The sequence below is a fragment of the Poromitra crassiceps genome, assembly GCF_964638095.1.
Source record: "Poromitra crassiceps genome assembly, chromosome: 7".
Lineage (NCBI taxonomy): Eukaryota > Metazoa > Chordata > Actinopteri > Beryciformes > Melamphaidae > Poromitra > Poromitra crassiceps.
In genome coordinates, this window is record NC_139628.1 from 53,850,939 (window position 1) to 53,878,739 (window position 27,801).

At 47.3% G+C, this 27,801-nt stretch overlaps 2 protein-coding genes across 2 annotated transcripts in view; one reads left to right on the plus strand and one right to left on the minus strand.

Moving 5' to 3' along the window:
- The window catches only part of LOC310780137 (Y+L amino acid transporter 2-like), a 28,465-nt gene extending 14,911 nt beyond the window's left edge, over positions 1-13,554 (plus strand). The window contains exons 3-9 of the mRNA XM_083640691.1: positions 84-228; positions 2,950-3,073; positions 10,376-10,479; positions 11,224-11,320; positions 11,443-11,592; positions 12,081-12,264; positions 12,741-13,554. Of these exons, the coding sequence (XP_083496817.1) occupies positions 84-228; positions 2,950-3,073; positions 10,376-10,479; positions 11,224-11,320; positions 11,443-11,592; positions 12,081-12,264; positions 12,741-12,814 (878 nt within the window). The 3' untranslated portion in view covers positions 12,815-13,554. The remainder of the gene's footprint in view (positions 1-83; positions 229-2,949; positions 3,074-10,375; positions 10,480-11,223; positions 11,321-11,442; positions 11,593-12,080; positions 12,265-12,740) is intronic.
- A 277-nt stretch (positions 13,555-13,831) lies between these two features.
- On the minus strand, positions 13,832-26,902 carry LOC310780136 (mitochondrial inner membrane protein OXA1L-like; the record flags this gene model as incomplete). The annotated part of the gene is made up of 11 exons (XM_083640690.1): positions 13,832-14,047; positions 15,613-15,693; positions 16,706-16,868; positions 19,415-19,519; positions 20,311-20,475; positions 21,247-21,332; positions 21,475-21,618; positions 22,496-22,790; positions 22,886-23,017; positions 26,219-26,353; positions 26,792-26,902. 11 exons carry the CDS (start codon positions 26,900-26,902, stop codon positions 13,920-13,922), a joined length of 1,545 nt encoding a protein of 514 aa, XP_083496816.1. The 3' UTR covers positions 13,832-13,919.
- Between the last annotated feature and the right edge of the window lie 899 nt (positions 26,903-27,801).

The window sequence follows — 27,801 nt, forward strand, 5'->3', positions numbered from 1 at the left end:
AGCCATTCCAATAATGGTTGGAAACCAATTCTTCAAATACAAAGACGTTCATAATTTTGTGCCTTTTTTTGGTCGTTGTTTAGGTCACACGCAGAACTTCGACGGCCTGTTTGATGGCTCGTCCAGAGACCCGGGCGACATCGCTCTGGCCCTGTACTCCGCTCTGTTCTCCTACTCCGGCTGGGACACGCTCAACTTTGTCACAGAGGAGATCAAGAACCCAGAGAGGTGAGGAGGGAGAAGGAGCTGTAGAGATGATACAGGAGAGACAAATAGAATACAGAGAGCCAAAGTCGACGTCACTTCCTGCTTCAGCATGCGCACCAAGTGTTTTTCCCATAGACATTTTGTAAAATGCTTATTAAAAAAAACATTTTATTTGGTGAAACCACGCGATTCAACTATATTTAGAATCAGGAGAGACCATAGAACATTTCACTCAGACCAAAACAAAACAAAAAACAGAGAAAATATATATATTTTTTTTGGTCTGTTCTATGGTCTCTCCTGTTTCTCAATATAGCTGAATCGTTTGGTTTGACTAAGTAAAACTATTTTTCTAAGAATTTTACAAAATGTCTATGGTAAAATAAATGGCGGATGAAATCTCTTGGTGCGCATGCCTAACCTGGAAGTGGGCGTGACTGTGGCTCTCTATAAGAATGAAGCTGCCCTCAGACACTGACGTGACGCCAATTCAGCATTTGAGATGATTAACTACTAGAGACTATTAATAGACTTTGGCATAGGGAAGCTGACTCATACATTAAGTCAGCCCATGAAACGATAATTCACTTTGGTAGAACATTTACAGTGTTTATTGCGTTACATGTACCACTATGGGAGTTTATGAATGATTGACCGGCAGTGGGTGATTCCGGTGATATTTCTTTGATTTTGGATCTAACTTTTGTCAAAATTATCAACATTGAGAGCTGGGGGGAAGAATCCTGAATGCTGGTAGGGATATCATCCTTATCTGCCATCTTTTTCCTGTATTTCCCAAACCCCCTTGTATTATTGACGCCAAGTGTCGCAAGGCGAAGGAGTTGGACATTTCTATGACAACGACAAGTCTGTGAACTAGCTGGATACCTGGAGGCCGAGGCTGTGAACTAGCTGGATACCTGGAGGCTGAGGCTGTGAACTAGCTGGATACCTGGAGGCTGAGGCTGTGAACTAGCTGGATACCTGGAGGCTGAGGCTGTGAACTAGCTGGATACCTGGAGGCTGAGGCTGTGAACTAGCTGGATACCTGGAGGCTGAGGCTGTGAACTAGCTGGATACCTGGAGGCTGAGGCTGTGAACTAGCTGGATACCTGGAGGCTGAGGCTGTGAACTAGCTGGATACCTGGAGGCCGAGGCTGTGAACTAGCTGGATACCTGGAGGCTGAGGCTGTGAACTAGCTGGATACCTGGAGGCTGAGGCTGTGAACTAGCTGGATACCTGGAGGCTGAGGCTGTGAACTAGCTGGATACCTGGAGGCCGAGGCTGTGAACTAGCTGGATACCTGGAGGCTGAGGCTGTGAACTAGCTGGATACCTGGAGGCTGAGGCTGTGAACTAGCTGGATACCTGGAGGCTGAGGCTGTGAACTAGCTGGATACCTGGAGGCCGAGGCTGTGAACTAGCTGGATACCTGGAGGCTGAGGCTGTGAACTAGCTGGATACCTGGAGGCTGAGGCTGTGAACTAGCTGGATACCTGGAGGCCGAGGCTGTGAACTAGCTGGATACCTGGAGGCTGAGGCTGTGAACTAGCTGGATACCTGGAGGCCGAGGCTGTGAACTAGCTGGATACCTGGAGGCCGAGGCTGCCAATACAAGTCTGTGAACTAGCTGGATACCTGGAGGCCGAGGCTGTGAACTAGCTGGATACCTGGAGGCCGAGGCTGTGAACTAGCTGGATACCTGGAGGCTGAGGCTGTGAACTAGCTGGATACCTGGAGGCTGAGGCTGTGAACTAGCTGGATACCTGGAGGCTGAGGCTGTGAACTAGCTGGATACCTGGAGGGCGAGGCTGTGAACTAGCTGGATACCTGGAGGCCGAGGCTGCCAATACTGCAGTGATTTCATCAACATTGTCTTTTCCCAGTCAATAAGAAGGCAAAGCGTTCTGTAGTAAACAACATAGACTGAGAGAAAACACAGGACAGGAGAGCACCAAGATAACACCTCAATTGGGTTGTTTGTTGTTGTTGTTGTTGTTGTTTTGGCAGAAAGTACATCGGAAGTGTGTGCATGTGCGTGTGTGCACGTGTGTGTGTGTGTGTGTGTGTGAGTGTGTGTGTGTGTGTGTGCATGTGCATGTGTGCGTGTGTGCACGTGTGTGTGTGTGTGTGTGTGTGTGTGTGCGTGCATGTGCATGTGTGCGTGTGTGCGTGTGTGTGTGTGTGTGTGTGTGTGTGTGTGTGTGAATATGCGTGTGTGCATGTGCATGTGTGCGTGTGCGCATGTGTGTGTATGTGTGTGTGTGTGTGTGTGCATGTGCCTGTGTGCATGTGTCTGTGTGCACGTGCACGTGTGCGTGTGCATGTGTGCGTGTGCACGTGCTTGAGCGCTTTGCTTTGATTCACACAGCTGCGAGCTGATCAAATGAAGCAAGACTAGACATGTGATTGGATCACAAGCCTCTCGCAGAGTTCTCAGGCAGATTAGGTGACAAACACCCCCACCTTATCCCCATCCCCATCCTACCTCCAGCCCCACAAACACCCCCACCTGATCCCCATCCCCATCCTACCTCCAGCCCCACAAACACCCCCACCTTATCCCCATCCCCATCCTATCTCCAGCCCGCGCACCTACCGCTCACCCACGCGCTCAGCTCCCGACCCGACCCTCACACTCCTGAGCGAGGAACCCTCAATCTGTAAGTCTCCCTGTGCAACTGACTCAACCTCTCTCCATCTCCTCTGCTGCCCCCTGCTGTCTGTGTGTGTGAACTACAGGAATCTGCCGCTTGCCATCGCGATCTCCATGCCCATAGTGACGGTGATCTACATCCTGACTAATGTGGCTTACTACACTGTCCTCCCAATCAACGCAATCTTAGACAGCGATGCTGTAGCTGTGGTAAGTGCCTCCTCCATATCCCCTCACTTACTAAGGTACCTTTCCCTCCTAAGTTACTGCACTGGCTCACAGTACTGAAACATTTGTGCAGGTCTTGGCTGTATGTATGTAATGTGGTCGCAGGTCTAATCCCCCCCCACTAAATGATGTCCGAAACAGATTCCTCAATAGGCAGTTTTATTCATATTATCATTTTAACGCATATCTGCGCCTTCTCTTTGTATGGCGAGTCAGTTTACAAATACATCTCAAAGCAATTCAGTTTACAAGTACATTCTTAAAGCAATTCATAAGTGGCGAGTAAAAACAGTGACACAGGCCTGGCTTCCAACACTCCTGTCCAACTTCTCCGGCATTGGCGCTCGCTTGGCTTTACACAGGCCCACCCGCCGAGCCTCACAGCAGCCCCGGACACCTGGGCACTTCACACAGACTACCCGAAGTAAAGACACCGGAGCACTCTTTTCCGTCTGCACGTTTTAATAGAAGGGGCTGACTGACGTTTCGACAGACAAGTCTGTCTTCCTCAGAGTCAAATCAACCGCCCTGAGCTCGGCGCGCCCTTATAACGTCATGAGCGCGCCCGCGGTAACCTTGACAACCAGTCACACAGCCTTACATTCACCCCCCCACAAAATAGATCATTGCCCCAATGATCCAGGCCAAGTTACTCTATATTACTGTTGAGGTTATCAATCAGCGTGGACAAAATATCTTTTAAAGTGCCCAACCAGAGACTGTTAACCTGCGCCACTACCTGAGCTCCCGCCCGTCGTCCTCGCCCTGGGACCGCAGATCTTGGCAGGTGGAATGGGTTGGAGTGGATGCCGGCCGTGCTCCGGGCAGACCGCCGGGGTACCATTGGAGGGGGTTCCAGCTCCTCCTCGGACAGCCCACTTCCAGCCCCCTGCTGTGATTCGGCATCAGTGAGATCCAGTTCAACATGCACTGCTTGTGGATCCACTTCACCCTCATCCAAATCACTGGCTGGCCCAAGCAGTGGTTCAGGGTCCGCTCCATCTGATCTTAAGCCTTTTCGCAGCAGCACCGCTGCCTCCTCTTCTGACTCCTCACTCTCCAAACTCCCGCCCTGCCCCCAGTCCATTTCGCCCACCCCCGAAGTCTGAGGTGCAGGCTGATCAGCACCACAGCGCCTGAGCTCCAGACGGTGTACATTACTGGGGCCCTGGGAACCGTCCACTGGAGCAATGGTGTAAACTGCCCCCTTGGGATTCGGACGAGATAAAACCTGATAGGGCACGGGCAGCCACAAATCCTGGATCTTATGCCGGCCCCTGAAGGTGCGATTCCGTTTGTACACCAACTCGCCCTCATGCAAAGCACTCTGCTTGGAAGGGGGTCCCCGGCTTCGTCTCCGAGCCTCTGCATGCAGCGCCATTTGTCTCTGTGCGTGCGAGTGAGCTGCCTGTACCTCCCGCTGGTGTGCGCAAATCCAATCTTCTGCCGTGCCATTAAACCCTTCTTCCCCCACCCCAAACAGAATGTCCACTGGCAGATTGGGCGAACGGCCAAACATCAAAAAGTAGGGCGTATAGCCAGTGCTGGAATGCTCTGCTGTATTGTAGGCAAAAACCACACCTGGCAGATGGTCCACCCACCTCCTCTTTTTGTCTGGGGGCAACGTCCTCAACAGATCATGGAGGGTCCGGTTAAACCGTTCGCACTGCCCATTTCCTTGGGGGTGGTATGGAGTGGTGCGGCTCCGATTCATCCCGTATACTTTGCACAGGTTCTGGATGATTTCGGCTTCAAAACACCTCCCCTGGTCGGAGTGAATTCTTTGAGGCACTCCATACTTGTGGATCCACTCCTTCACCAGTGCCTTTGCCACCGTCACAGCCTTCTGATCTCGGGTTGGGACTGCCACCGTGAACTTTGAAAAGACATCTGTGAACAGCAGTATGTTTTCACGGCCATCGCTGGACGGTTCCAATACCGTAAAGTCCATAGCGAGTACCTCCAGTGGTCGGGACGCCAACAAACTCCCCCATTCCGTCACCACCTTCGGCAGTGGGGCTTTGGCCACAATGCACCGCTTGCACCGCCGACAATACTCCTCAATTTCGGAGTGCATCCCTGGCCAATAGCATCTGGCCCGCACCAGCTGAAATGTCTTTTCTACTCCCTGGTGTCCATGACCATCATGCATGTGTGCCAGGGCCTCCGCACGCAAACTGCAGGGCAGGAGCAACTGCTTCAGGCGCCCCCGTCTCGAGTCCTGGAGCTCCCGATACAGCACCCCTGCCTCCTCCCTGATGTAATCCCACTGCCGAAGGAGTTCCACCGTCTCCCTGGCCTCCTGTGCCCGTTCTGCTTGAGTGGGTCTCTGTCCCTTCTCCCAATACTTCCGGAAGGCTGCGATGACAGCATCAGCTTGCTGCTGCGAAACCAGGAAGTCGCCAGAATACACCGGGAAGCTTGACGAGACCCCCATGGCATTAACAGAAGCAGCGTGGTTGCCCCCCACCCCAGCAGACAGAGTGGTTCTGACTTGCTCAACCGTCTGCCATAGCCCCGGACCCTCAGCCTGCCCATACTGCCTTGACAGTCCATCGGCATTGGCATTCTGCTTCCCAGGCCGGTACCGCAACTCAAAGTCAAACTGGGCTAGCTCCGATACCCATCTCTGCTCCACTGCTCCCAATTTAGCCGTTGCCAGGTGACTCAGTGGATTATTGTCTGTGAAGGCTATGAATTTGCGCCCCAGTAGGTAGTCGCGAAACTTGTCCGTAACGGCCCACTTTAAGGACAACAGCTCCAATTTCATGGCACTGTAATTGTTCATGTTCCTCTCGGAACGCCGCAGCCCACGACTTGCATAGGCCACTGGCCTCCGGCCCCCCTCCCCGTCCTGCGACAGCACCGCCCCCAGCCCCTGATGGCTAGCGTCGATCTCCAGGAAAAACGGCTTGGTGAAATCTGCGTACGCCAACACAGGGGCTGAGGTGAGCCGCATCTTCAGCATCTGGAAAGCATTGTCACACTCTGGGCTCCACAGCTGGCAAAAAGGGATCCCCCCGGACCGTGAGCCACGCCCCTTGTGGGGACCCAGAGCTGAAAGGGCATGAAGAGGTGCCGCAATACGGGAGAAGTTCTCCACAAACCTCCTATAGTAGCCCCCGAAGCCCAGGAACGAGGAGAGAGCTGCAAAGCTTTCGGGACGCCTCCACTCCGCCACCGCACGCACCTTCTCCGGGTCGGTCGCCACCCCCTCCGGAGAGATGACATGACCCAGGTACGACACCTCACGCTGGAATAGCGCGCACTTACTCCACTTCACTTTTAAGCCATGCTGACGGAACCGTGACAGCACCATTCGCAGGCGGGCAAGATGCTGGTCAAAAGATGTGGAGAACACCACCACGTCATCCAGGTACAGGAGCAGTGACTGGAAGTGCTCGTCCCCAAAGATTCGCTCCATGAGGCGCTGAAAGGTCCCCGGTGCGTTGCACAGGCCGAAAGGCATGCGATCGAACTCGAACAAGCCGAACGGAGTGCAGAACGCTGTCTTCTGGCGGTCCCCCTCCACTACCCCCACCTGGTTGTAACCACTGGCCAGGTCGAGCGTGGAAAACCACTGAGCACCCCCCAACGCATCCAGCGACTCCTCAATTCGCGGCAGGGGGTATGCATCCTTCCGGGTCCTCGCGTTGAGCTGCCGATAGTCCACACACATCCTCAGCGCCCCATCCTTCTTGCGCACGATCACCAAAGGCGACGAGTACGGGCTGGAGCTCTCCCTAATAACCCCCTGCTGCAGCAGCTGCATAATGTGGGCTTTAACCTCCTCATATTGACTTGGAGGAAGCCTCCGATAACGCTGCTTCACTGGGGTGTTATCCAACAGGGGGATATCATGCTGAATAGTCTCAGTGCAGCCCAAATCATGATCATTTCTGGCGAATACATCTGCATTTTCATCCAGCAGCTCCCTTACTTGGGCTGACTGCTGCTCATTCAAAAGAGGGGAACTAAAGTTGAATGGAAACTTGGGCACCCCTACTAATGGCTCTCTCACTGTGGCCTCCTGCATATTAACAGAAACCTCCAGTACCTGAGGCTCCACCTCCTGGAAGGCCACTGAATTAACGCCCCCGGCCACCACATCCGCCACAGTTATGCGTGCCAGACGAGTGCGTGGATCTAAGCACACATCTGTATGGCCAACATTAATGACAGGGACCATTAACTCTCCTCCCTGCATCCACACATATGATGTGGACACCACCAGGTTACCAGGCAGCAACCCCTCATCCACCCCCAAAGCCTCCACTACCACAGCCTGACCTGTGGGGTTGTTATTATGAAACCCTGAGGCTAAAATAAGGCACATAGACCCAGCAGGCACCACCACAGGCGATGAGGCAAACACTTTAACAAAACCCTCAATAGTGGCTGAGGGAGGTGGACTACTGGAAAAACCCACAGGACATGATGAACAATCCTTGCATTTCTTTATTATATTCATCCCCATTATACCAGGCACCATTTTCCTCTTTTCCTGTGTTACTTCATCAAGGGAGTCTTTCACAATTAGCAGCCCACACTGAGGGTACACCACCCCGGCTATCTGTACATCCAGCCGCAAGTACCCAACATAAGGTAATGGTGTCCCATTAGCCCCTTTCAGACTGAGCCACCCACATTCTTTCAAAGCATCATCCCCCATGTTTGAAAAATGTTGCTGAAAAAAACTCTCCGTCAACACTGACACATTAGACCCCGTATCCCACAGACAGGCCACCGGGACCCCCCCCACCACAGCTTGTACTACTGGAACAGGTCCCACCAGCGCTTCCACTACCTCCTCCTGGCCACCAGATGTCCCCCCTGAGCCTGCTTGCCCCCCATCCGTAGCTTGGCTCCCCACTACGAAGGGATAAAGTTTCCCTGCTGCCCATGTGCATTTTCCCCTAAAGCTGCATCCATACCACCGGCCCCCCTACCGCTGGCCCCACCTGCTCGCCCTGGTGCCCGCCCACACATCCTCGCTATGTGCCCTATGCCTTGGCATCGGAAACAAATAGGCCTACCCTCCGGGTCATATCTGGGCTCCTGCCTTTGGGCCCGGGACCGCCCGCCCACCTGAACCTGGATGTGTGCCACCTCTTTAGCTAGAGCCTCCATTTTATCATTCTGTCTCCTCATAGCCTCCCTCAGTTCCAATAATATAGGATCGGGCCGAGCGGAAGCATCCACAGCAGAACACTCCGCGGCCGCTTCACAGGCATATGCAGTTGAAGTTCTCCCCCTCACATCATCGTCCGCCAACAGTATAGCCTCCCCACACAATTTCTTTAGCTCAATACGCGGATCCTGCCTCAACAGTTTCTTTAGCTCTCTCCGCAGTGTAACATCCTTCACATTCTCAGCAAACTGATGTTTAATTGACTCCTCCCCACATAGCCTATCACCCCCCTTACAGCGGCCCACTTCCGCAGCCAGGGACAGTAACGCATGAGAATATTCCCTTAACCCCTCCCCATCCCTCTGCTTCCTATCAAAAAAACGTTTTTGAGCCTTCACCAAAGAAGACGGGGTGCCATAAGCCTCCTCAAGTACTTTCAACATCACTTCAGGGTTTCTCCTCACTTCAACGGCTGAATGTTTTATCTCCTGTTGAGCCTCCCCTTCTAAATGATCATAAATATAGGCAGCCTTTTCTTTACCCACATACCTATGAAAACAAACGGAATTCTCAAGCTCGTCAACCCAGTCATAAAAAGTTAATGAACCCGCAGCCTGACCAGAAAACATGGCAGCTTTTCTCTCCTTAGGTAAATAAATAATCTCCACAGAAGGTTGAGAACGTACAGAGGGGGTGGAGGGTGGTGCAGCAGAACTATCATCAGCCAGTAAACCTGATTCACTAGCTTCACCTGGCTTTTTTGTTTCGTGCAGTTGCGCAGTTAAATGTTCGTTCTGTGAGCGCAAATCGTCCATGTCTGCCTTTTCCTGCACCAACCTCTCCTTTAATCCCCGAAGCTCCATCTCCAGCTCTTCCTTCGTAGGCATTGTGTGTAGCGTTAGGACCAATTGAAGCCGCCGAGTGTCCCACGCTGATCTGGCCGATGTGATGTCTTCACCTGTGCCACTGTCTCTGACCCACACCCGCCACTACTTAACTCACTCGCCAAAAAAGAAACTGCTCACAGCGCCAAATGTAATGTGGTCGCAGGTCTAATCCCCCCCCACTAAATGATGTCCGAAACAGATTCCTCAATAGGCAGTTTTATTCATATTATCATTTTAACGCATATCTGCGCCTTCTCTTTGTATGGCGAGTCAGTTTACAAATACATCTCAAAGCAATTCAGTTTACAAGTACATTCTTAAAGCAATTCATAAGTGGCGAGTAAAAACAGTGACACAGGCCTGGCTTCCAACACTCCTGTCCAACTTCTCCGGCATTGGCGCTCGCTTGGCTTTACACAGGCCCACCCGCCGAGCCTCACAGCAGCCCCGGACACCTGGGCACTTCACACAGACTACCCGAAGTAAAGACACCGGAGCACTCTTTTCCGTCTGCACGTTTTAATAGAAGGGGCTGACTGACGTTTCGACAGACAAGTCTGTCTTCCTCAGAGTCAAATCAACCGCCCTGAGCTCGGCGCGCCCTTATAACGTCATGAGCGCGCCCGCGGTAACCTTGACAACCAGTCACACAGCCTTACATGTACATTACTTTTATTTTTATTTTTGACCTTTATTCATACAGGGGGAGTCTCACCGAGAGCAATGCTCTCTTTTTCAGGAGCGCCCTGTTCACATTCACACACACACATTCACACCTGGAAGCTGACCAGTACAACCACAGTCTGATCTGCTGGCCACTGAGCGGCAGCACCACCGCTGGAGCGGTTGGGGTTAAGGGCCTTGCTCAAGGGCACCTCAGTGGTGGTAAATGAGGGAGGGGCAAGCAAGGTTAGATTCTGTTGGCCTGATGTCAAACGCCTGATCACCTAAGCCTAGACTATGGAATACACCAAAAAGGCCCTGCCTGAAGATCTGAAGCTGCTCACAGGAGATCGGGAGTCGAATCTACTCCCGAGCTCCTGTGATGATGCTTTTGTGAATGAGGTGCCAGCTTATCTTCATTGCAATGGCAGCCACTTATATACAGTATTATGTAGGTCAGCCAAATCTGATCTGTCCCACATATCCAGCCTCACAAAACCTGCAGATATGATCAGGAGCTCAGATGTCGTCACCTGGGCCGCAGTGTAAATGCAGCCTATTAGACTTGGTAACAAAAGACTCTCACCTCGTCCCCTCTCCCAGACGTTTGCAGACCAGGTGTTTGGCGTGATGAACTGGACTATTCCTCTGGCGGTGGCCCTGTCCTGCTTTGGAGGACTCAACGCCTCCATCCTGGCCTCCTCCAGGTGAGTGATGCAACCACGTCCGGATGACTGGAGAATAACTTGTACAGTCACTTTTCTCTCTTCGCTGCAAAAAAAATAAAAAATAAAAATAACGGTAATTTCTCACTTTTAGCCTTCAAATCGTATTTTTCTCTAAGGAATAAGATTAGAACTCTGCCAATACGGTGAAGTAACAGTTTCACTAAGTATCAGTATCTTGAAACTAGACAGAATAAGACAGATCGCCACACTAGTACCAAGAAATTAGACGTGCGACGACAAAACTCTTTAAACGTGTTGATTTACATTGAAACGACTACGATTTTAGAAGTCAATAATAAGACGAAATGGGACCTTTTGCAGTGTTCTCTGGAAATTCACAATAGTGGCATCCAGAGCCGTGTATATAGAAGAGTCCCGACATCTCCATTCACTCCAATGGACCAGTTTTTTACTCTCAAGAGTTCCAGGAAGTAAGGTCCTGGATTAAGCAGCACTGTCGAGTTGCAGCAAAATAGACAAGTTTGTGTTGTACTCTGAAAGGGTTTTTACCCCCTTGAATCAAATTGTACATAATCAGCTTTATTTTAGCATGCAAAAGTAGCGCGAGACCCATTCCTGGCTGTTCATTGGCTAATGAGTCACGCATTTTGGTCCTCCGCTGACGCCACTCTCTCTCTAGAGGACACTAGTGGCATCTAAGTGGAACCATACTCATCGCTGATGTTCGAGTCTTACAACCTTTTTTTTGTGTGTGTCTCACAGGCTCTTCTTTGTGGGCTCCAGAGAGGGACACCTGCCCGACTACCTGTGCATGATCCACGTCCAACGCTTCACTCCCATCCCCGCTCTGCTCTTCAACGTGAGTCGTAGTCTTTTCTCTTGATGTCTCATAGATTTGATTTATTCCTTTAATTTCCGACAAACTACTGTTGTATCTTCTGCAAACACTGCCCGTCTTAACTTGTGTGTGTGTCTCTGCAGGGCGTCATGGCACTGATCTACCTGTGTGTGGAGGACATCTTCAGGCTTATCAACTACTACAGCTTCAGCTACTGGTTCTTTGTGGGCTTGTCCATCCTGGGACAGCTGTATCTGCGCTGGAAGGAGCCTGACAGAAAGAGGCCACTAAAGGTAACTGTTATTACGGTATCTAACATCTGTGCAAACAAACCCCCAAACATTTATATATTTTGTAAAAATTGTAAAGGTTATATAATATATAACCTTAACAATTTTTACAAAATATATCAATTTTCAGCCAGACCTTTGTAGAACTGGCTTCTCAAACTTTTTAATGTCAAGTACCCCTAAAACACAAATTACATCACGGAGCCCCATTTGATAAGATTTTGTTCCAGAGATCACCATCTGATAAGAGTTTTGCTTTTAGATGTTTTATTACAGAAAGTATATGAAACCCATGACCAAACCAGTCACACATTATCATTGTGTTACTTATGGATGGTATTATAGTGAAAATAAATGATCTCCCTTTTTGCTGGGGATCCACTGCAACAACCCCAAAGACACCTGTGGGTCCCCGGACCTCGTCACTGAATAAATAACTCCTTTTTATGTGATAAACCGTCTAATGCCTTTTCCTTCTCCTCCTCCCCCAGCTCAGTCTATTCTTTCCCATCATCTTCTGTATCCTCACCATCTTCCTGGTGGTGGTGCCGCTCTACAGCGACACCGTCAACTCCCTGATTGGCATCGGCATCGCCCTATCAGGAGTGCCCGTTTACTTCCTCTGCATCTACACTCCCGCCCACAAGAGGCCCATGTGGGTACGAACTTTAATCGGTAAGGCTGCAGCATGTTCATGTTCACATAAAATATGTGTTATTGACTATTGCTGTTGTACTGTTTTGGTATTTAAAAATTAATCAATTTAATTCTAGTCAGATACTGTAGTGTCATTAGGTCGTGTGTCTAGAATAGAATAACTTTTAAAGTGTCTCTCAATGCACTAACTACATAGAATCAAATGCACTGTAGGCTGTATGAAGTAGACGCAAATGTCAGTGAACTGGCTACTTGAAAAACAATTGAGATACATGGCTGTTGTACAGATTAATTAGTTTGGATCCAGCAAATGTTTGTTTTTACTTTGATTTGTGTATCAGATTTGGACTATTAATTTAACTGAGCTGAACATTTGTTTCACTCAATCCAACATGTCACAATGCCAATGAAAAATATTCTTACGTTTGATATGATTCTTAACGGTACGCAGCAGCATGGGCCTAACCTCCCTCTCCTCTCTTGAACCCTTTCAGCCAAAGCCGGCGTGCTGATCCAGAAGGTGTGCTACTCTGTTCTGACTGAAATGGACGTTGACAAGACAGAGTAGAGTGGTTTTGGTAGTAAACAAGCCAGGCCGGAGACTGACCACGCACAAACCCAAGAGGCTCAACCAGAACTCACCCCCCCCCCCCCACAGACGTTGGGCTGCTTGAGGACTTAGGAGATGGACCCGCCTCTCTGACCTGTCAATCATCTCACTGGTGATTCTGTTAACGAATGGATGACAGCGCCGGGGCGTTCCGACGGCCACGATGACATTCCAGTCGACTGCGAGAACATTTTCATGCACTCCTGAAGAATCAACACCCATTTCTATTCGCCCAGTAGAGAATGATTTAAGACGTGCCAAGTGTCCGTATGAAATTACATATCGTTAACGAGGCCTGGAGATTACTTTTGATTTAACTTGAAGTACATCAGAAAATAATTATTAAGGTTCAATTTGCTTAAGTGGAGAAGAGAACATCTTTGAAACGGAAAGCACTGGTGGTGAGGGACCATAGAAAATGAGCCTGGGTGAACCCAGCCTTCAACGTGACGTCACAGATAACGACAGTACATGGAGGTCACGTGGAGGCTGGGTTTACCCAGGCTAATAGAACATTTTATTATTAAAAAATTATTATTTAAAGAAAGATAAAAGAAATAGTAGCAGAGAATATGTAACGCTTTCCACATTGACTCATCTGGAAAGGGGAGGTTCATTATTTGTCCTGTTGCCTTTTTGTATTAGGCTATGTTGTCTAGTGAAGTAAAGGGCTATTTTCTTTTTTTTTTACACAAATTAACATTATTTTCCTTCAGTGACTCAAAGACGACCTATTAAAATGTAAAGAGTTTGGGACAGTTGAGTACAAAGATGGTAAATAATAAAAGACTATTATGTATTTATAATAAAATTACTTGTGGACAATTTCTTTGAAAAAAATTCTCCCACTGGATACCAGGCAGAACTAATGGATCAGTTGTGAGCTAAAATCTCATGACAAGACACACACCAAAATGGTCGTTATAAGGCAAATTTTGCCCTTTAATTAGAATATGACATGTATAACGACAAACTCCTCCAACGCTGTCCTCTCTTCATATTCCTCTGTCCATAAATATGTACACAAAATTCATTCGGCTATCAAGCATTCATACAGTCTTATCTATCCAATAGTCTCCTTCCAGGGCCTATCCTTGTGACTGGCTGGTTTGTTTTTGGCTGATGATGCTGCAGCTATGGGTGGGCCGGTCTGCTGGAGAGGATTATGGGTAAAAGTCTGCCTCAGTGGACCTGGAAGAAGAAGATGAAGAAAAGGGGAGGGGGGGGGGAAGAGAAATATTTAAATAAATGCATGTCTGCTACAGTGTTTATTCTAAACCCATTCACTGCTTCAGACACGTACTGCATGGAAGATTCATGGTAATGGCTCCATCTAGCCATGAGGAGGTGCAACTACAATTCCGTCAACACTGGTGAAATCTCAGCGTCCAGCCCCTGTCCTGTAACCTTGCAATCCAGATGGATTCTCGCGGGATCTTGAAATCAGATCACGTGACGAAAACAAAACCATCCATCTGGCAGCGTCGGGTTATCTGTCCTGAGCCCTCACAGTCACCAGGTGACTGGTGACTGTGACAATCACCAGCATGTTCAGAGTAGAGGGAGAGCGACTGAACTCGAGAAACGATGGTTAGGCTTCGTGAAATGACATGTTGGATACAGCGACGCTATTGTCTCAAGTGAGTGCAGAGATGATCTATTTTCGGATCAAGCACAAGAAAACATTTACAGATATACTTTTTCTTCCCAAACGCCTGCCACGTTTGGTTTGTTTACATATTTTGGACACTTCCCCTTTGTCATTTATTAAAGTCACTGACGCTGTGAATTAAGGACAATTGCCAGGTTTCCACACTTGCTAAATATTTAGATAAAAGTCTCCAAAGGTTCACACGAGAGCCATCAAGCATGGCTGATTTTGCACTGAGACGGTACGAAGTCGTCGTGGACTCAGAAGTAGCGCGCCTCAAAGTCTGTGAGGCTGAGAGACCGGATGCCGAGATTGGACCGATCACTTCCTCTGTTGTAACAGATCTCAAAACATCGTGACAGGGTGCAGACTGGCCCCCCGACCATTTTCTAATAATTTCACGTTAGTTTTCATTGTGAATTAGAATCTAATTCACAATAAAAACAAATAAAATAAAAACTAAGATGAAATAAAAGTTTGACTGAGCTCCAGCTAAGCTACCCAGGCACTTATGTATGTACTTAACCTAACTAACTTAACTTAACTAACTATCCGATGTGCACAACATTGTCAGACTAAACTCCGGCTGACACCCCAAAAACCTACAATCCGCTAAAGAAAATTGTATATTGTTTGTTTATTAACTGGCCCCTGGCCTTCTATCATTTCACGAAAGTGGCCCCCGGGCAAAGCAAGTTGAGTATCCCTGACTTACTCCTTTCCTTGCATAAATTGGACATTAAGCGGTCGTCTGACTTAATGGATGCATGACTGGTGAAAAGAATCTTATATTTCTCAATGCAGCTGTCGGCTAGCCTGGGTAAACCCAGCCTCCACGTGACCTCTATGTGCTATCAGTCACAAGACTGATAGCACATAGATAGAGTTTTGCACACATTTGGCTCATCCTCAGTGTTGCATCCCATGAAAGGTGAGTGACAAAGATGAGCTAACAACAACACAACAAGAAGGCCACTTCTGAGTGTCACTCAGGAGTGTGAGCAGTTGACTGTTTTTATTTGTTCCGTTCTCCTGCACGGTGCTGCTAAAGCAAAGTAAAAACGGCTCGAGCTGCGTGACGCTGCTGCAGAAGTGTGTGACCGACCTTTAGAAGCAAGGTCCAGATGATTTTTGATCCTCCGTTCCCTCTCCTCCAGCTGCTGGGCCAGCTGAGCGTTCTTCCAACCTGGGAGGGACAACCCAAAGTTATAAGGAGGGGGAGTGTGCACAGTACACAGTAAAAAATAACTAGAATGACCGCACCGCGGATATATGCCTCCGCCAACAAGTGAGCAGTCGACATCCATGTTTGTCCAGACTTTGAAGTTTGAGCCAAATGTGAAGAAATTCCGTCAAGACATTCCTGAGATATCGCATTAACGAGCTTGGAAATGGCGTGTGAGGTCACAGTGACCTTGAACTTTGACCACCGAAATGTAATCAGTTCATCCTTGAGTGGACGTTTGAGGCGAATTCCGTCACAGCGTTCCTCAGATATCGCATTAATGAACATCGAAAGGATGGACGTATGGACGGACAACCCCGAAACCATGAAGCCTCCAGCCTGGCTATCGCCGGCGGAGGTATAAAAAGAAAAAAAGAGGCATGGAACACATCCTAACCACATATTTAGGGTTTGATGAATGTGTGACATTGCTTTCTCTTCTCGAGACTGCACAACTAATCTAATAGCAATTGCAGTATATCATAAAATACCCAGTTCCTTAAACATGCAATAAGCGATTTAAGGAATGATATAGCCACACGTGGACCAGAAGTGTTCTTGTTTTAACCTCTTTTCGGGAAGCTTGTTGTCCACTATGACTCGAGTCATAGTGCCTTTTCGACCTATTCGTTAACTTTTCCTATTTTAGCCTCTATGCATGGTTTGTCCTGCTGGGGACAACAGTTTTGCAGTATGTGTTTACAAAATGTGTTGCTGTTTCTGTCGGCCTCTAGTGGTCGGAAAATCACTTGTGTAGCTTTAAAAGTTGATCGTCTGTCCCTTTGTTCATCGCCCTTTGGGTTCAACGTTAATATTAAAAAGGAAGAAAAAACACATTAGCGACACATTTCCGCTGTCCATCATCCTATTCTTAAATACCATCCACCCTTCAGGCACTCGGCAAACCAAATCCCACCTATCCATCCAACTTCCCATCCAGCTATCCTATGAGATTTCCTTTTTGAACACCAACCCTTCTTAAGGCTGGCGATGAAGCCATCATTTTGGGGCATGTCGGAGGTGGGGTGGGTGATCCTCTCTGGGATGTTCAGCTTCTTTCTGACCAGGGGGTGTCTGAGCAGGACCACTTGGCACAAGGAGAAGCAGTTGGAGGTGATCCAGTAGGTAAACACCGCCTGGGGTTCAGGGAGGAAGGTCGGATAAAGAAATGTGCCTGGTTAGCATGAATCAAAAAGAGAAGGAGCATAGAAGAGAGGAAATGTAGCAGCTCATCTAAGACTAACAAACTAATCCAATAAGGTCTAGCAGAAGATTTAGATCTTCAAGATTTCTTTGGGGATGAAAATCACACCATGGAGTTTGCAGTATACTTGATGTCAGATAGGTTTAAACCAATAGTAGTCTAACTGGGTTGAAGCAGCATGGTGGACTTACGGCAGGTTCACACATACGCCTAGCGACGCTTAAAGCTACGCTTTAAGCTACACCTACGCATATAGGCATCGCTTCATGCACGCTAGGCGCCTATTTGCGTTCACACAGGACGCCACACTGAAGCCCCGCTCTGCGCTACGCTGATCACATGAGCAGCGGTTTTTTACACTTTTCAGATCTGATTTATAGCATGGGTGAGTAATATAAACCTCTTTTTTATTGTAATGTGCAAGTGACGATGTCTGTCTATTTCCTGGCCGGCTGTAGGCTAATTGTTATTTTCCCTCGGGTAATCATGTGACTATGAGTCATCAACACCATGAGTGATACATGCATTGAGACAGGGGGGGTATATATACATCTGACAGAAAAGACGTTAATATAGAGGAACACATGAAGGACAGCTCTCCTACTATGCACTCGTTAATTCGCGCTCCACCGAATCGCTTGAGGAACAGTTTCTTCCCGCAGGCCACGAGACTCCTTAACATACACAAATAGTGAAGTAGCCGTACTGTACCGTACTGTAGCTGCTACCATTACGTATGTCTAATGTTTAATTGTATGTTTAATAAGGAATATGCTATTTGCACCTGTATGTCAAATACGCCGAATTTAAACCGCCGAGTTTAATTGTATGTTTAATAAGGAATATGCTATTTGCACCTGTATGTCAAATACGCCGAATTTAAAATGTTTAAGCACGTCTAAAGTATGCACACGACATGTGCACCTATGTGCAGTGAATATGCCACTGTCTCTGACTTGTCTTATCACTCTACTGCCTTATTGCTTGTTGTGTCTCTTGTTGTTTTTGCACTCATATGCCCTGTTATATTTGTACTATGTTGTAAACGGAGTCCACAGCACAAGAATTTCACACGTGATACTTGTACCATGGAGTGACAATAAAAATCTTGAATCTTGAATCACCCTCCCTTTTGGGCAAACTCGGTAGAAAATATGGCCCAAGTCCGTCAGAAACAACAGCCAACAATGTGATTAATAATATTTTAATTTGAAATTGGTTCAATTGTGAAAATAAACAGGACGCTCTTTGCCATTCTTGTTGCTCACTTCCTGCATAGCTTGACAGTTCAGCACGCCTAGATGCTGAAAAATAGAACAGACGCCTAAACGATAAATGCAGCGCAGCGAGAGCGTGGCTTCAGCGCAGCGTGGCAGCTGTCTGTGTGAACGCTCTCATCTGTTAACAAGGACGCCTAAATTTTATGCATTGCTTAAAGCGTTGCTCTAGGCGTATGTGTGAACCCGCCGTTAGCTCTCTGATACCGCTTTCAGACAGACACGGCTCCGTTCTGGAGTCTCAGAAGAACCTTGGTGCTTTCTGGTGAACCAGCCCGTGTTCACACCAGTTTAAGCGGAACCAAAGTGGGAGGATATTATTCGGTAGTCCTCCTTCAGTTTTTTAAGTTTATTAATTATTTGGTCTGGTGTTCGAGTGAACCCAGCCTTGGCCATCTCTTCCGCAAGTTCGGCATATGACTTGCTCTTTCTTGTACTGCTTTCTAGCTTCTCTTGAGATTCGGTAGATGCCCAAATCGCCACTAAACATTTGGTTTTCCTCAGCAGACCACTGCAAATTATTTTTCTCCATGTTGTCGCTGCCTTCTTCTCCTTCCTGCTCGTTTTCACAGCCTAGAATGAGACACGCCCACTGATGATGTCACGGCTCCCAAAGAAAAACCAACAATTTTTTGGTTCCGCTGAGAACCAACTTTTCAGGTTCCGAACCAATTATTTTTTCGGTCTGAACGCGCCGGCCGGTTCAAATTTGGGCTCGGGAACCGGAACCGGTACGGAGCCCTGCCGGTGAGAAAGCCCTATCATTGGTGCCGACCATTTCAGTCGGTGCCGGATGGAAATCCCATTCCGCTCCCTGCAAGTTCTGCAATTGGCTCCGACCCGCTCTGACTGTGGCTGCGACCATATTTGGATTTCCTTTCCACGCCCCCCCCCCCCCCCCCCCCGTGTTGAATCTGTATGCCTCTGCTGCTGTACGTGTGGAATCTGCCGAGCTCAAATGCATCCTTTGAAACAATAACAACAGCAGCGGTAGTCGCTAGCTCGTTGCTAGCTACACGCTGAAAACGATCAATGTGGATTATGCAATGAAGCAGCCTGCATGGTATGTTCGGTGGATGGCTGTAAACAGCCTTTTTCCCCTCTAGTCCACAGTGAAAGCGTTCCCCCGGCTGGGAGAGTCTGGCAAGCGAGACTAAAGCAATAGTAACCGAAAAATAGATGAGTGTGAAGACAGACTGACCGTGGGGAAGTTCATAGTGAGGGGTAGGATGACGAACGGCATGATCCTGAACACTGTCTTCATGGCTCGCAGATTGGGGTTGTCGATACCAGACTCCGCCCCCAACTGAAAGAGAAAAGGTTAACAACGGTGGTGAATATTAAGGTGAAGCACGATTACGTTCAAAGGTTTTACACACGAGACAATATTCCATTGGCTCAAATTTGATCTGATCTGACATCAGGCATTTAAAAGCATCGAAAATGATTAATTCACTATAATCTTCCAGTCATTTAAAGTCAGGCGGTTTTTGTGACCAAAAATACCAGAAGACAATTCTGCCTTCAAAATAAAAGCATACAACTTGCCACTGTCACACTTGGAAAAAGAATTATATATGCTCCCGACAACTACGTCTGTACTTCACGGAGGGGAAAGTTGGTCAAAAAGGATGTACCGCCTTAAGGCAGGACGTCCGCTCAAGGCGGGACATGCGCTTATTTCCCCAATCACCTGCCTCGGTTATGTTTACATGTATCGTGATTGGTCGAATGCCATTGAACGCTGGCCAAATTTTAGGCAAACGTACCTGGCTGTCTATGGAGCATTTAATGATCGTAGAAGAGATAGTCTGGCTTGAGAGAATAGTGACCGTAAGGTGTTGGCTTGACATGGTTAGATAGACTTACATGAAATATTAAATATTAATTAATAATTCTGTTGTTTGTGGAAAACAAACATTTTGATCATCATCATCATTATTATTATTGTTAATTTGTGTATTTTTATAATTATTATCTTTTTATTTTTAAGGATATAATAGCAAAAATAAATGAGTGGGTGAATGTTGTTGCATGATGATCTTTCTTATGTTTTTTTAGAGACACCTCTGACAAGTGCAATAAAACTCTGCTCACCTCCAGGATGAAGAACATGGTTCCGGTCACAGCCAGAGGCAGGATATAGTATGGATCTGCCATTGTCAGGTCCGGGAACCAGAGCGTGCCTCCTGTCTGCAGGCTGGGCACGGGGAGATAGGCCATCTTCCTCAGTGCGATGAAGAAGGAAATGAAGACTGGTGCCTGGGGGGAAACGGACAGATGAGATGAGTGCTTTGCTCTGACATGAGCGATGAACCTTTTGGACGCAAAAATAAATCATCACACAATTTAGATATTTTGCGATGGAGAATATGTCGCTTTCACAAGAGAAGACATTTACCTCGACGGAGAGCAAAACGTGTTTACCTTTGATGCGGTGGAAATGTCTGTGTTAGTAAAAGAGACTGGGAGATTGAGAGATGCCCTTGTGGTCCCTTGTGGTAGCAAAATAGGCCTGATGTTCACGCATCAAGTGTGTGCAACAAAAGCAATTCAACAAAAAGCGCAATTCTCCTGCAATATTAAGAGATGGAATCCAGTCTGCAAGTGGGCGGGATGACTTTCATCATCTGAGCTAAGATAAGAGCTTTGCTGTCTCACAAAGAATTAGCCCAATTACTGAGTTTCAACTGAGAAATGACATCATGCTTGGCCCAAGATCCACAGCTGGAGATAAGGAATTTATTGTGCTAAACGAGGACCAATTAAGCTGGCCACCATTAGGGTCAGGGTCATCTTGACACCGGGGTTTTCATATTGCGATGACGATGAAAATACGATTAATTGTGCAGCCCTAAATAGAATAGTATCATTTTCTCCACAGTTTACTGGGCAGAAACAGTGTACAAGTCAAGCAACGTTCCGTTTGTTCACAATCCCCATGGGCTCCTCCCCAAAACAACATATTTACTGTTACTATGATCCAATTTCGTACATTTCTCAGCGCAAAGTGAAACACATAAACACACGGACCTGCACCAAAGGAACCAGGAAGCCACGGAGAGGATTGACATCATGCTTCTTCTGGAACAGGTTCAGGTCGGTGTAGGCCTTGGCGACTATGACACAGAGACAACGGCTTATGGTAAACTGATGGGACTGGCTTATATGAAAACACACAGTAACACACACAGTAACACACAGAGAGGGCTTGGGACTGAAAAGGCAAAATCAAATCCAGCGAGAAGAGAGAGAACTTACATTCAAATTTATTCCCGCTTTGTTTGGCCTCGTTCATCCTGTTGGTGAGTTTGGTCATCGCAGGCAGCACGTTGTTCAGCTTGGCCGCCTCCCTCTGGCCCTTCACTATGAACGGGAACACAGCCAAACGAGCCAGGACCGTTCCTGTAGGAGGGGGAGGGGTTAATAGAAACAGGAAGGAGGTGGGAGGGAAGGAGAAAGAACAGGAAACACAGCATTGCACGTTTTGCTTGGCATCAAATAGTCATATACACCGTTTTATAATGATCAATATGTATGTTGTTCACTGCATTCCAAGAGTGATCTGGTGATGAGGTGTACCCATTTTCCCTCCGTTAGTGATTTCTACTTTTCCCAGAATGCATTTAGACAACCCCCCAGAGAACGTGCCTGCACTTGCTGCATGCAGTATGTGTAGGTGGAGAGAGCAATGGCAATATCATAGTCAGAAAAAGAGAGCAAGCTTTTCCCCTCGAGAAAATGTGAAAGTTGCAACCTTACTCAAACATGTATTGTGCCTGCATTGCATTCTGGTCTATTGAGGCTACTGTCAATGGAGAAATTGCTATCTGGGCCTCTTCTATGGTGGACTTCTCTAGTAATGGATTTTGATGCAACCTGGTGAGTGTAGAAAAAGCCCTTTGCTCTTTGATTCTGAGGGACTGACAGCAAAACCTGACATTTGATGCTTTAGAATAAGTTTAGATAGTCGAAAGCTTTTGTCCATTGTAGCTGTGCTGCAAATATTGCTATATGAATTGGCATTGTCTATATTTAACCAGTTATCTGTAGGAATAACAAAGCAAGCAATAAAATCAGCACAGAAACACAAAATACACCTACAATACAGTTGTATTTGTATACAATATACTGTACAGTTTATTTTCAGCAGTGTTGAAGTGGGTTTATCCCTTTAACCAACAGAGGGCAGTGCAGCACTCTTCAACTAATAGTAGAATGCCCTTTAATAATATGGTCCGTCCGTTTAATGTTCGGTGAGGTTGTGTCGATCTGTGCTCACCTGCCATGATGGCGCCCCACCAGGGCATGCCAAGATCCACATGCATGGACTCCAGCAGGCTCTGGATCAGCCCTACTGGGGTGTTGGCGGCCAAGCCCAGCTCCGCTAGACTGATTTCTGCAGCTTGCAGGACGTCCGCCGCAGTCGGTGCAGCCTCAGCCACCTGCTCACCGAGCTGCTGCATCATGACAGGGGCGGAGTCAGCGGACGCAAAGACAGGAGAGGAATCCAGGACGGGAGGAGGAGCCGAGGCTTCCACCACTGGAATCGCCATGGAGATGGCTTCAAGCGGGATCTGGAAGCATCAATATAAAACGCCACCACATCGTTCAGTTGAGACAAAGTGTATATTTGACAGATGATTTGATTTTGAACGCAGCCTCAGCCCACCTGTTCAGTGAATGATTCTGTGATCATGGGGGCGGGGTCAGCAGGCAGGAGGACTGGGCCTGAATCCAGGACGAGGGCAGAGTCGGAGGCTTCCAAATCTGGAATCGCCATGGATCTAGTTTCAGGCGGGATCTGGCAATATGAATACAACAGGGCATCATTGTGAAAGGTAGGCCAAAGTACACCGATAAAATCAGACATAATTTAGACTTTACTAAACATGTACCATATTGTACTTTCTTTAACCCCTCCCCCTTCCGTCCATTGATGATGTATCACTTCCTTGTTTGTGACCAATAGGCCTGCACATTGATGGAGAACCATCCAACCAACATAGGTCTTCGTCAGGGTCACGAGCTTCGTTTACATACCGTAAATTCCAGACTATAAGCCGCGGCTTTTTTCCCGTTTTTTGGCCTTTTTTGGCCCCTGCGGCTTATATAACGGTGCGGCTTATCTATGGATTTTTTCAAAAAAAAAAAAAAAAAAAAAAAAAAACAGAATTCTCTCTTCTTTAGCACTCTTTCTAACTATAAATCCACTTCTGTTTTAATTTCCTCTCTTGCCCTCTTTTCACCACACTGTATGACACTGTATGGGTGTATTCACACCTGTAGGTCGTTTGCTTTGTTCCGATTCAGGTACTTAATTGATACAATTGTTGCATTTGTTCCTTGGTTCGTTTGTGTTCACACAGCCACAAATGAAACGGTCCAAATAGTATTGTCAAACTTCCTGGATTGGCCAGCAGAGACTCTGATAGGCTAATAGCCTCTCGGGATGGACAAAATAATTCCCAGAGATTTTCCTATATGATTATAAAAATGCGTTTTGTTAGACCTACATTTTAGGCTATGTCGGGCGTCCGCCGTGCAGAGAGAGAGAGAGAGAGAGAGAGAGAGAGAGAGAGAGAGAGAGAGAGAGAGATCTTTATTTATTAATGTATGCTATGTAGCCTATGTATTTATTTAGCCTATTTAGGCTATTGGGAATTTGGAGATAGAAGATCAAAGACCCTCGCAAATTCTGCTATTAGGCTACTATCACGGAGATGAGGATTAGCCGAGACATAGGCTATGAACACCTGTCCTGTCAGGAATAAAATATTAATAAATAATTTAAACGGACATTTCGAGGAAGACATGCAATCAGTCTGATTGTCTGATTGAACCAGACAATCTTATCACAAAGAAGGCTGGCTCTGATTACCACGATTTGTTTTCATTGGCGTGACCGCAGTCAGAGAGAGCGAGAGAGAGCGAGAGAGAGGGCGGTGTGCTGCGCAGCACACCGCACGCAAAATCCGTAGAGATTCAACACATTAACGTTGCTTCCCATGGTCCGAGGTAAGTTGATTGAGTTCAAACTGCTGATGTGATGATCCAAAAATCCCCCAAAGTTTATCGATGCAAGTCACAAGTCGCCAAAACAGGATCTGAAAGATGTTGTTTTTAAACGATAAAAATGTTCGTTCTTCAGGCCATTACGCACAGCGCAGCTGACTACGGCAGCTGGTTTATCCAAAAATGCGCACCGTTTACTGCTGTTGTGGCGGATCGAGGTCGGCTCACGTTCTCACCACAAACGAACCGCACCAGAGTTCGTTTGGAAGCGGACCGAGACCACCCTTTCTTGGCGATCTCGGTCCGCTTGTTTTGTCCCGCATCCGAGTGCGATTGCTGTGTTCACACTCCCCCAAACGAACCGCACCAAGGGGGAAAATGCTCTCCGTTTCGGAACAACTGCTCCAAACGAGATAGGTGTGAATACACCCTATGACACTGTGTGCACTGTAAAAAAGAAACACAGGTGGTGTTGTGTTATGTTGTTTTGTTGAAATGTTAATAAATGGGAGCTTCCTCAAACAGCCATCTCTTTCCCGACAATCCCCTCTGTGCATGAACCCTTACATATGGTAATTAAACATTAAAACACAAAAAAAAAAAAAAAAAAAAAAAAAAAAAAAAATACCATTAAAACACCCGCGGCTTATAGTCCGGTGCGGCTTATATATGTAAAAAACAGTCAACTTTGCAGGTGCGGCTTATACACCGGTGCGGCTTATAGTCCGGAATTTACGGTACACACTTTTTCCTCAATCTGATTGAAATCAATTGCTTTGAAGATTTCGGGGGCAACAGTTTATGTGTGATTTGATGTGATTTAATGATGTGATTTAATAGGATCTGGTGTTTAATTCAAGCTGATTATTATGCTCCATGTAAATGTTGTCAGCAATAGATTACGCCTATATTTTGTTACATTCATGAGTAGAATGGGGGGATTTTTTTTATATTCTTTTGTATGTTCAGAAAAAAAATCTATCAAAAAACCATCCTCCCATTCTACTCATTAGTGTAACATAATATAGAGTAGGTGTAAGCTACTGCTGACAATGATCCTTATGAAGACCTATGTTGGTCGCAACTTGTTGGTCATTTTAATACATATATTGCCATGAAGAATTAAGGCATTTTAATTTTGCACAAATCCTACAGTGTTCCTTGGATCGTTTTTGAAGGAGACTTGCATTTTACATTTGACTGAGATACCAAAGAGCACCTGTATGTGATCACCACAAAGACCCAGCAGCACTTCCACTCCATTGTCTTCATGTACCATACTGTACTTTGGCAGCAAATTAGATAGTCCGCCTACTGAAGCCAGTAATTTCACGGGCGCTGTTAAAATGATACTGCTGTGTGAAACAACAGTTTAAAAGCAGTCTTTCCACAGCCTGTGCAGTATTGAGGAGAGGAGAAGCTTCCTAGTGCCGACAGGAACCTTGGGAGTTTGAGTATTTCATGACATGTTTTGCTTCCCAGGTGCGCTGGATTTGCATTGATCACTGACTGAGCCGCCGTCTCCGTGTGACTGCATGTGTTTGCTCGCCGCGTGCAAGCGGTGCACCATGATAGTGAGATCAAACACACCCTGCTGTAAATTCAGCACAGGCTGTGGAAAGACTGCTTTTAAACGGTTGTTTCACGCAGCAGTATCATTTTAACAGCGCCGGACAAATTACTGGCTTCCATAGGGAGACTATCATATCTTCGGATCTGCAATCGGACGTCGGATACGGGTAGGAGAGCGTTTTGAACAGCGTTTCCCACCCATTGACGAATCGAACGCTGTGTGACCCTGACTGCTGTACGAGAATATCGGAGTACAGTAGCAGGGTCACGTTATGGGGCTACCTCTGCACTTATGCTGTGGCGTGGATTATGTATTCTTCTACATACCCATGAGCTTTATTCTTACAGAGATGCAGCTCACTGATGCCTCTCAGACAACAGCAGCATTGCATGAAGACGATCGGTCGACTCAAGTCACCTGTGAGCTGTTGTTTCTGACTGGCACTGCGTTAACCAACAGGAGCCTTGCATGGTGTCTTCGGCCCAGGAGAGCCCTGGGGGCAGGTGTCCTGCACTCAAACACTGTGTGGAGATGGGACCTCTGGTGTAACCTCTGGATGTAAAACAGGTGGAACATGTGTCACACTTCACACAACGATCTACAACGTGATTAAAATGTATGTTTAATCCTTATTTAACGATATGCTGTTATGGATGATGGCAAAGCTGGCACCTGCTAGCTTAGCTTGCTAGTCAGGTAACGTTAGATGTTGACACACTTGGTTTAACTCAAGTCTTGGTGATAATTAGCAAGCAAATTGATATGATGTGTTACCACAATCAGTCCATCAAAGGACAGTATTAACCTGATGATTTACACTGTAAACATGAGAAGACTCTCTGCTTGTCAGGACAGCTGCACTGTCAAAGTCACAGAAGGCAGTGAGGATGCTAGCCGCCTAGTTAAGCTAGCCGATGAAAGTCGCCGTTTATCGCTTTCTACCAAAAGCAGAGATAAAGCCACAGACATAAGACTGTGAACAACACCTACGTGGTTCAACGTGTCTGTGAGGGAATGGCTGCCTCGGCTCAGTTTGCCAGTCTGTCTCAGGAAACATCTGGCCAGGCAACCCGGAGTCACCCCACTCCTGATGGCAGCCATGTTCTTTCTGTGACAGGGAGGGGAGGGGCCAACCCGCTACGGAAAGCGCAAGCAGACAAAAACACTCGGCTGTTCGTTTGGTAGTCAGGGAGGGTATAGGCACAGCAACCGTTTTGAGGTGGTAAAGCAGGAAGTAAAGCATGTATAACCAATAACATTAATGAGGGCACAGGAACATCTAAATGGAATAGAGCCATCATGAATGGTATTGGTTACACCTGTCATCTGCTTTTAATTAGACTACTTCCTGGCCTGCTCTACAATAAAAACGGTTTCTGTGTGAAAACCTCTCCCATCCTTGACTTATCCTCTCCACATGGCGACACCATGAAAGCCAGCGATGACCGCGATGACCGCTGGAAGAGAGGATCTCTTCCAGCTTTTCACCTGTCCTACGCGAGGTTACACCTGTCCCGCCCGTCCAGTCCCACCCCTCTGCGCTGATTTGTGGTGTGGGAGATTCCAGCTGTCAAAAGAAGACAAAAGACTTGCTCCTGGCCAATCCCGGTGCTTGACTGGTGCGTAGGCGGGCACAGGGCGTGGTTTTTGCGTAACCTATGTGCGATTCGAAATCACGCGGGTGGTGAAAACCGTACGCTGCAGCGCACGCAGCGCACATCGAAAGTGAAAAGAGGAGACAGCCTGTCGAATACCGCGTAAACCAAATGCATGGTAGGCTATTCCACTGTTTTTGGCTTTCCTAGTGCAATATAAATACACGGCTGGCTAGTGATCTTATGTAGGCTAGGATCAGCCGAGCAGCATTTTCGTAAACAAACCGCGTCACTGGGTGGCAACCGCAATAGAACCCTATTTTAGATCCACACTACAGTATGAAAGTCATGCATCGATTTGTTTTCTTGCATTGGGGCATGCGCGAGAAAATCTCTGATTTTCGT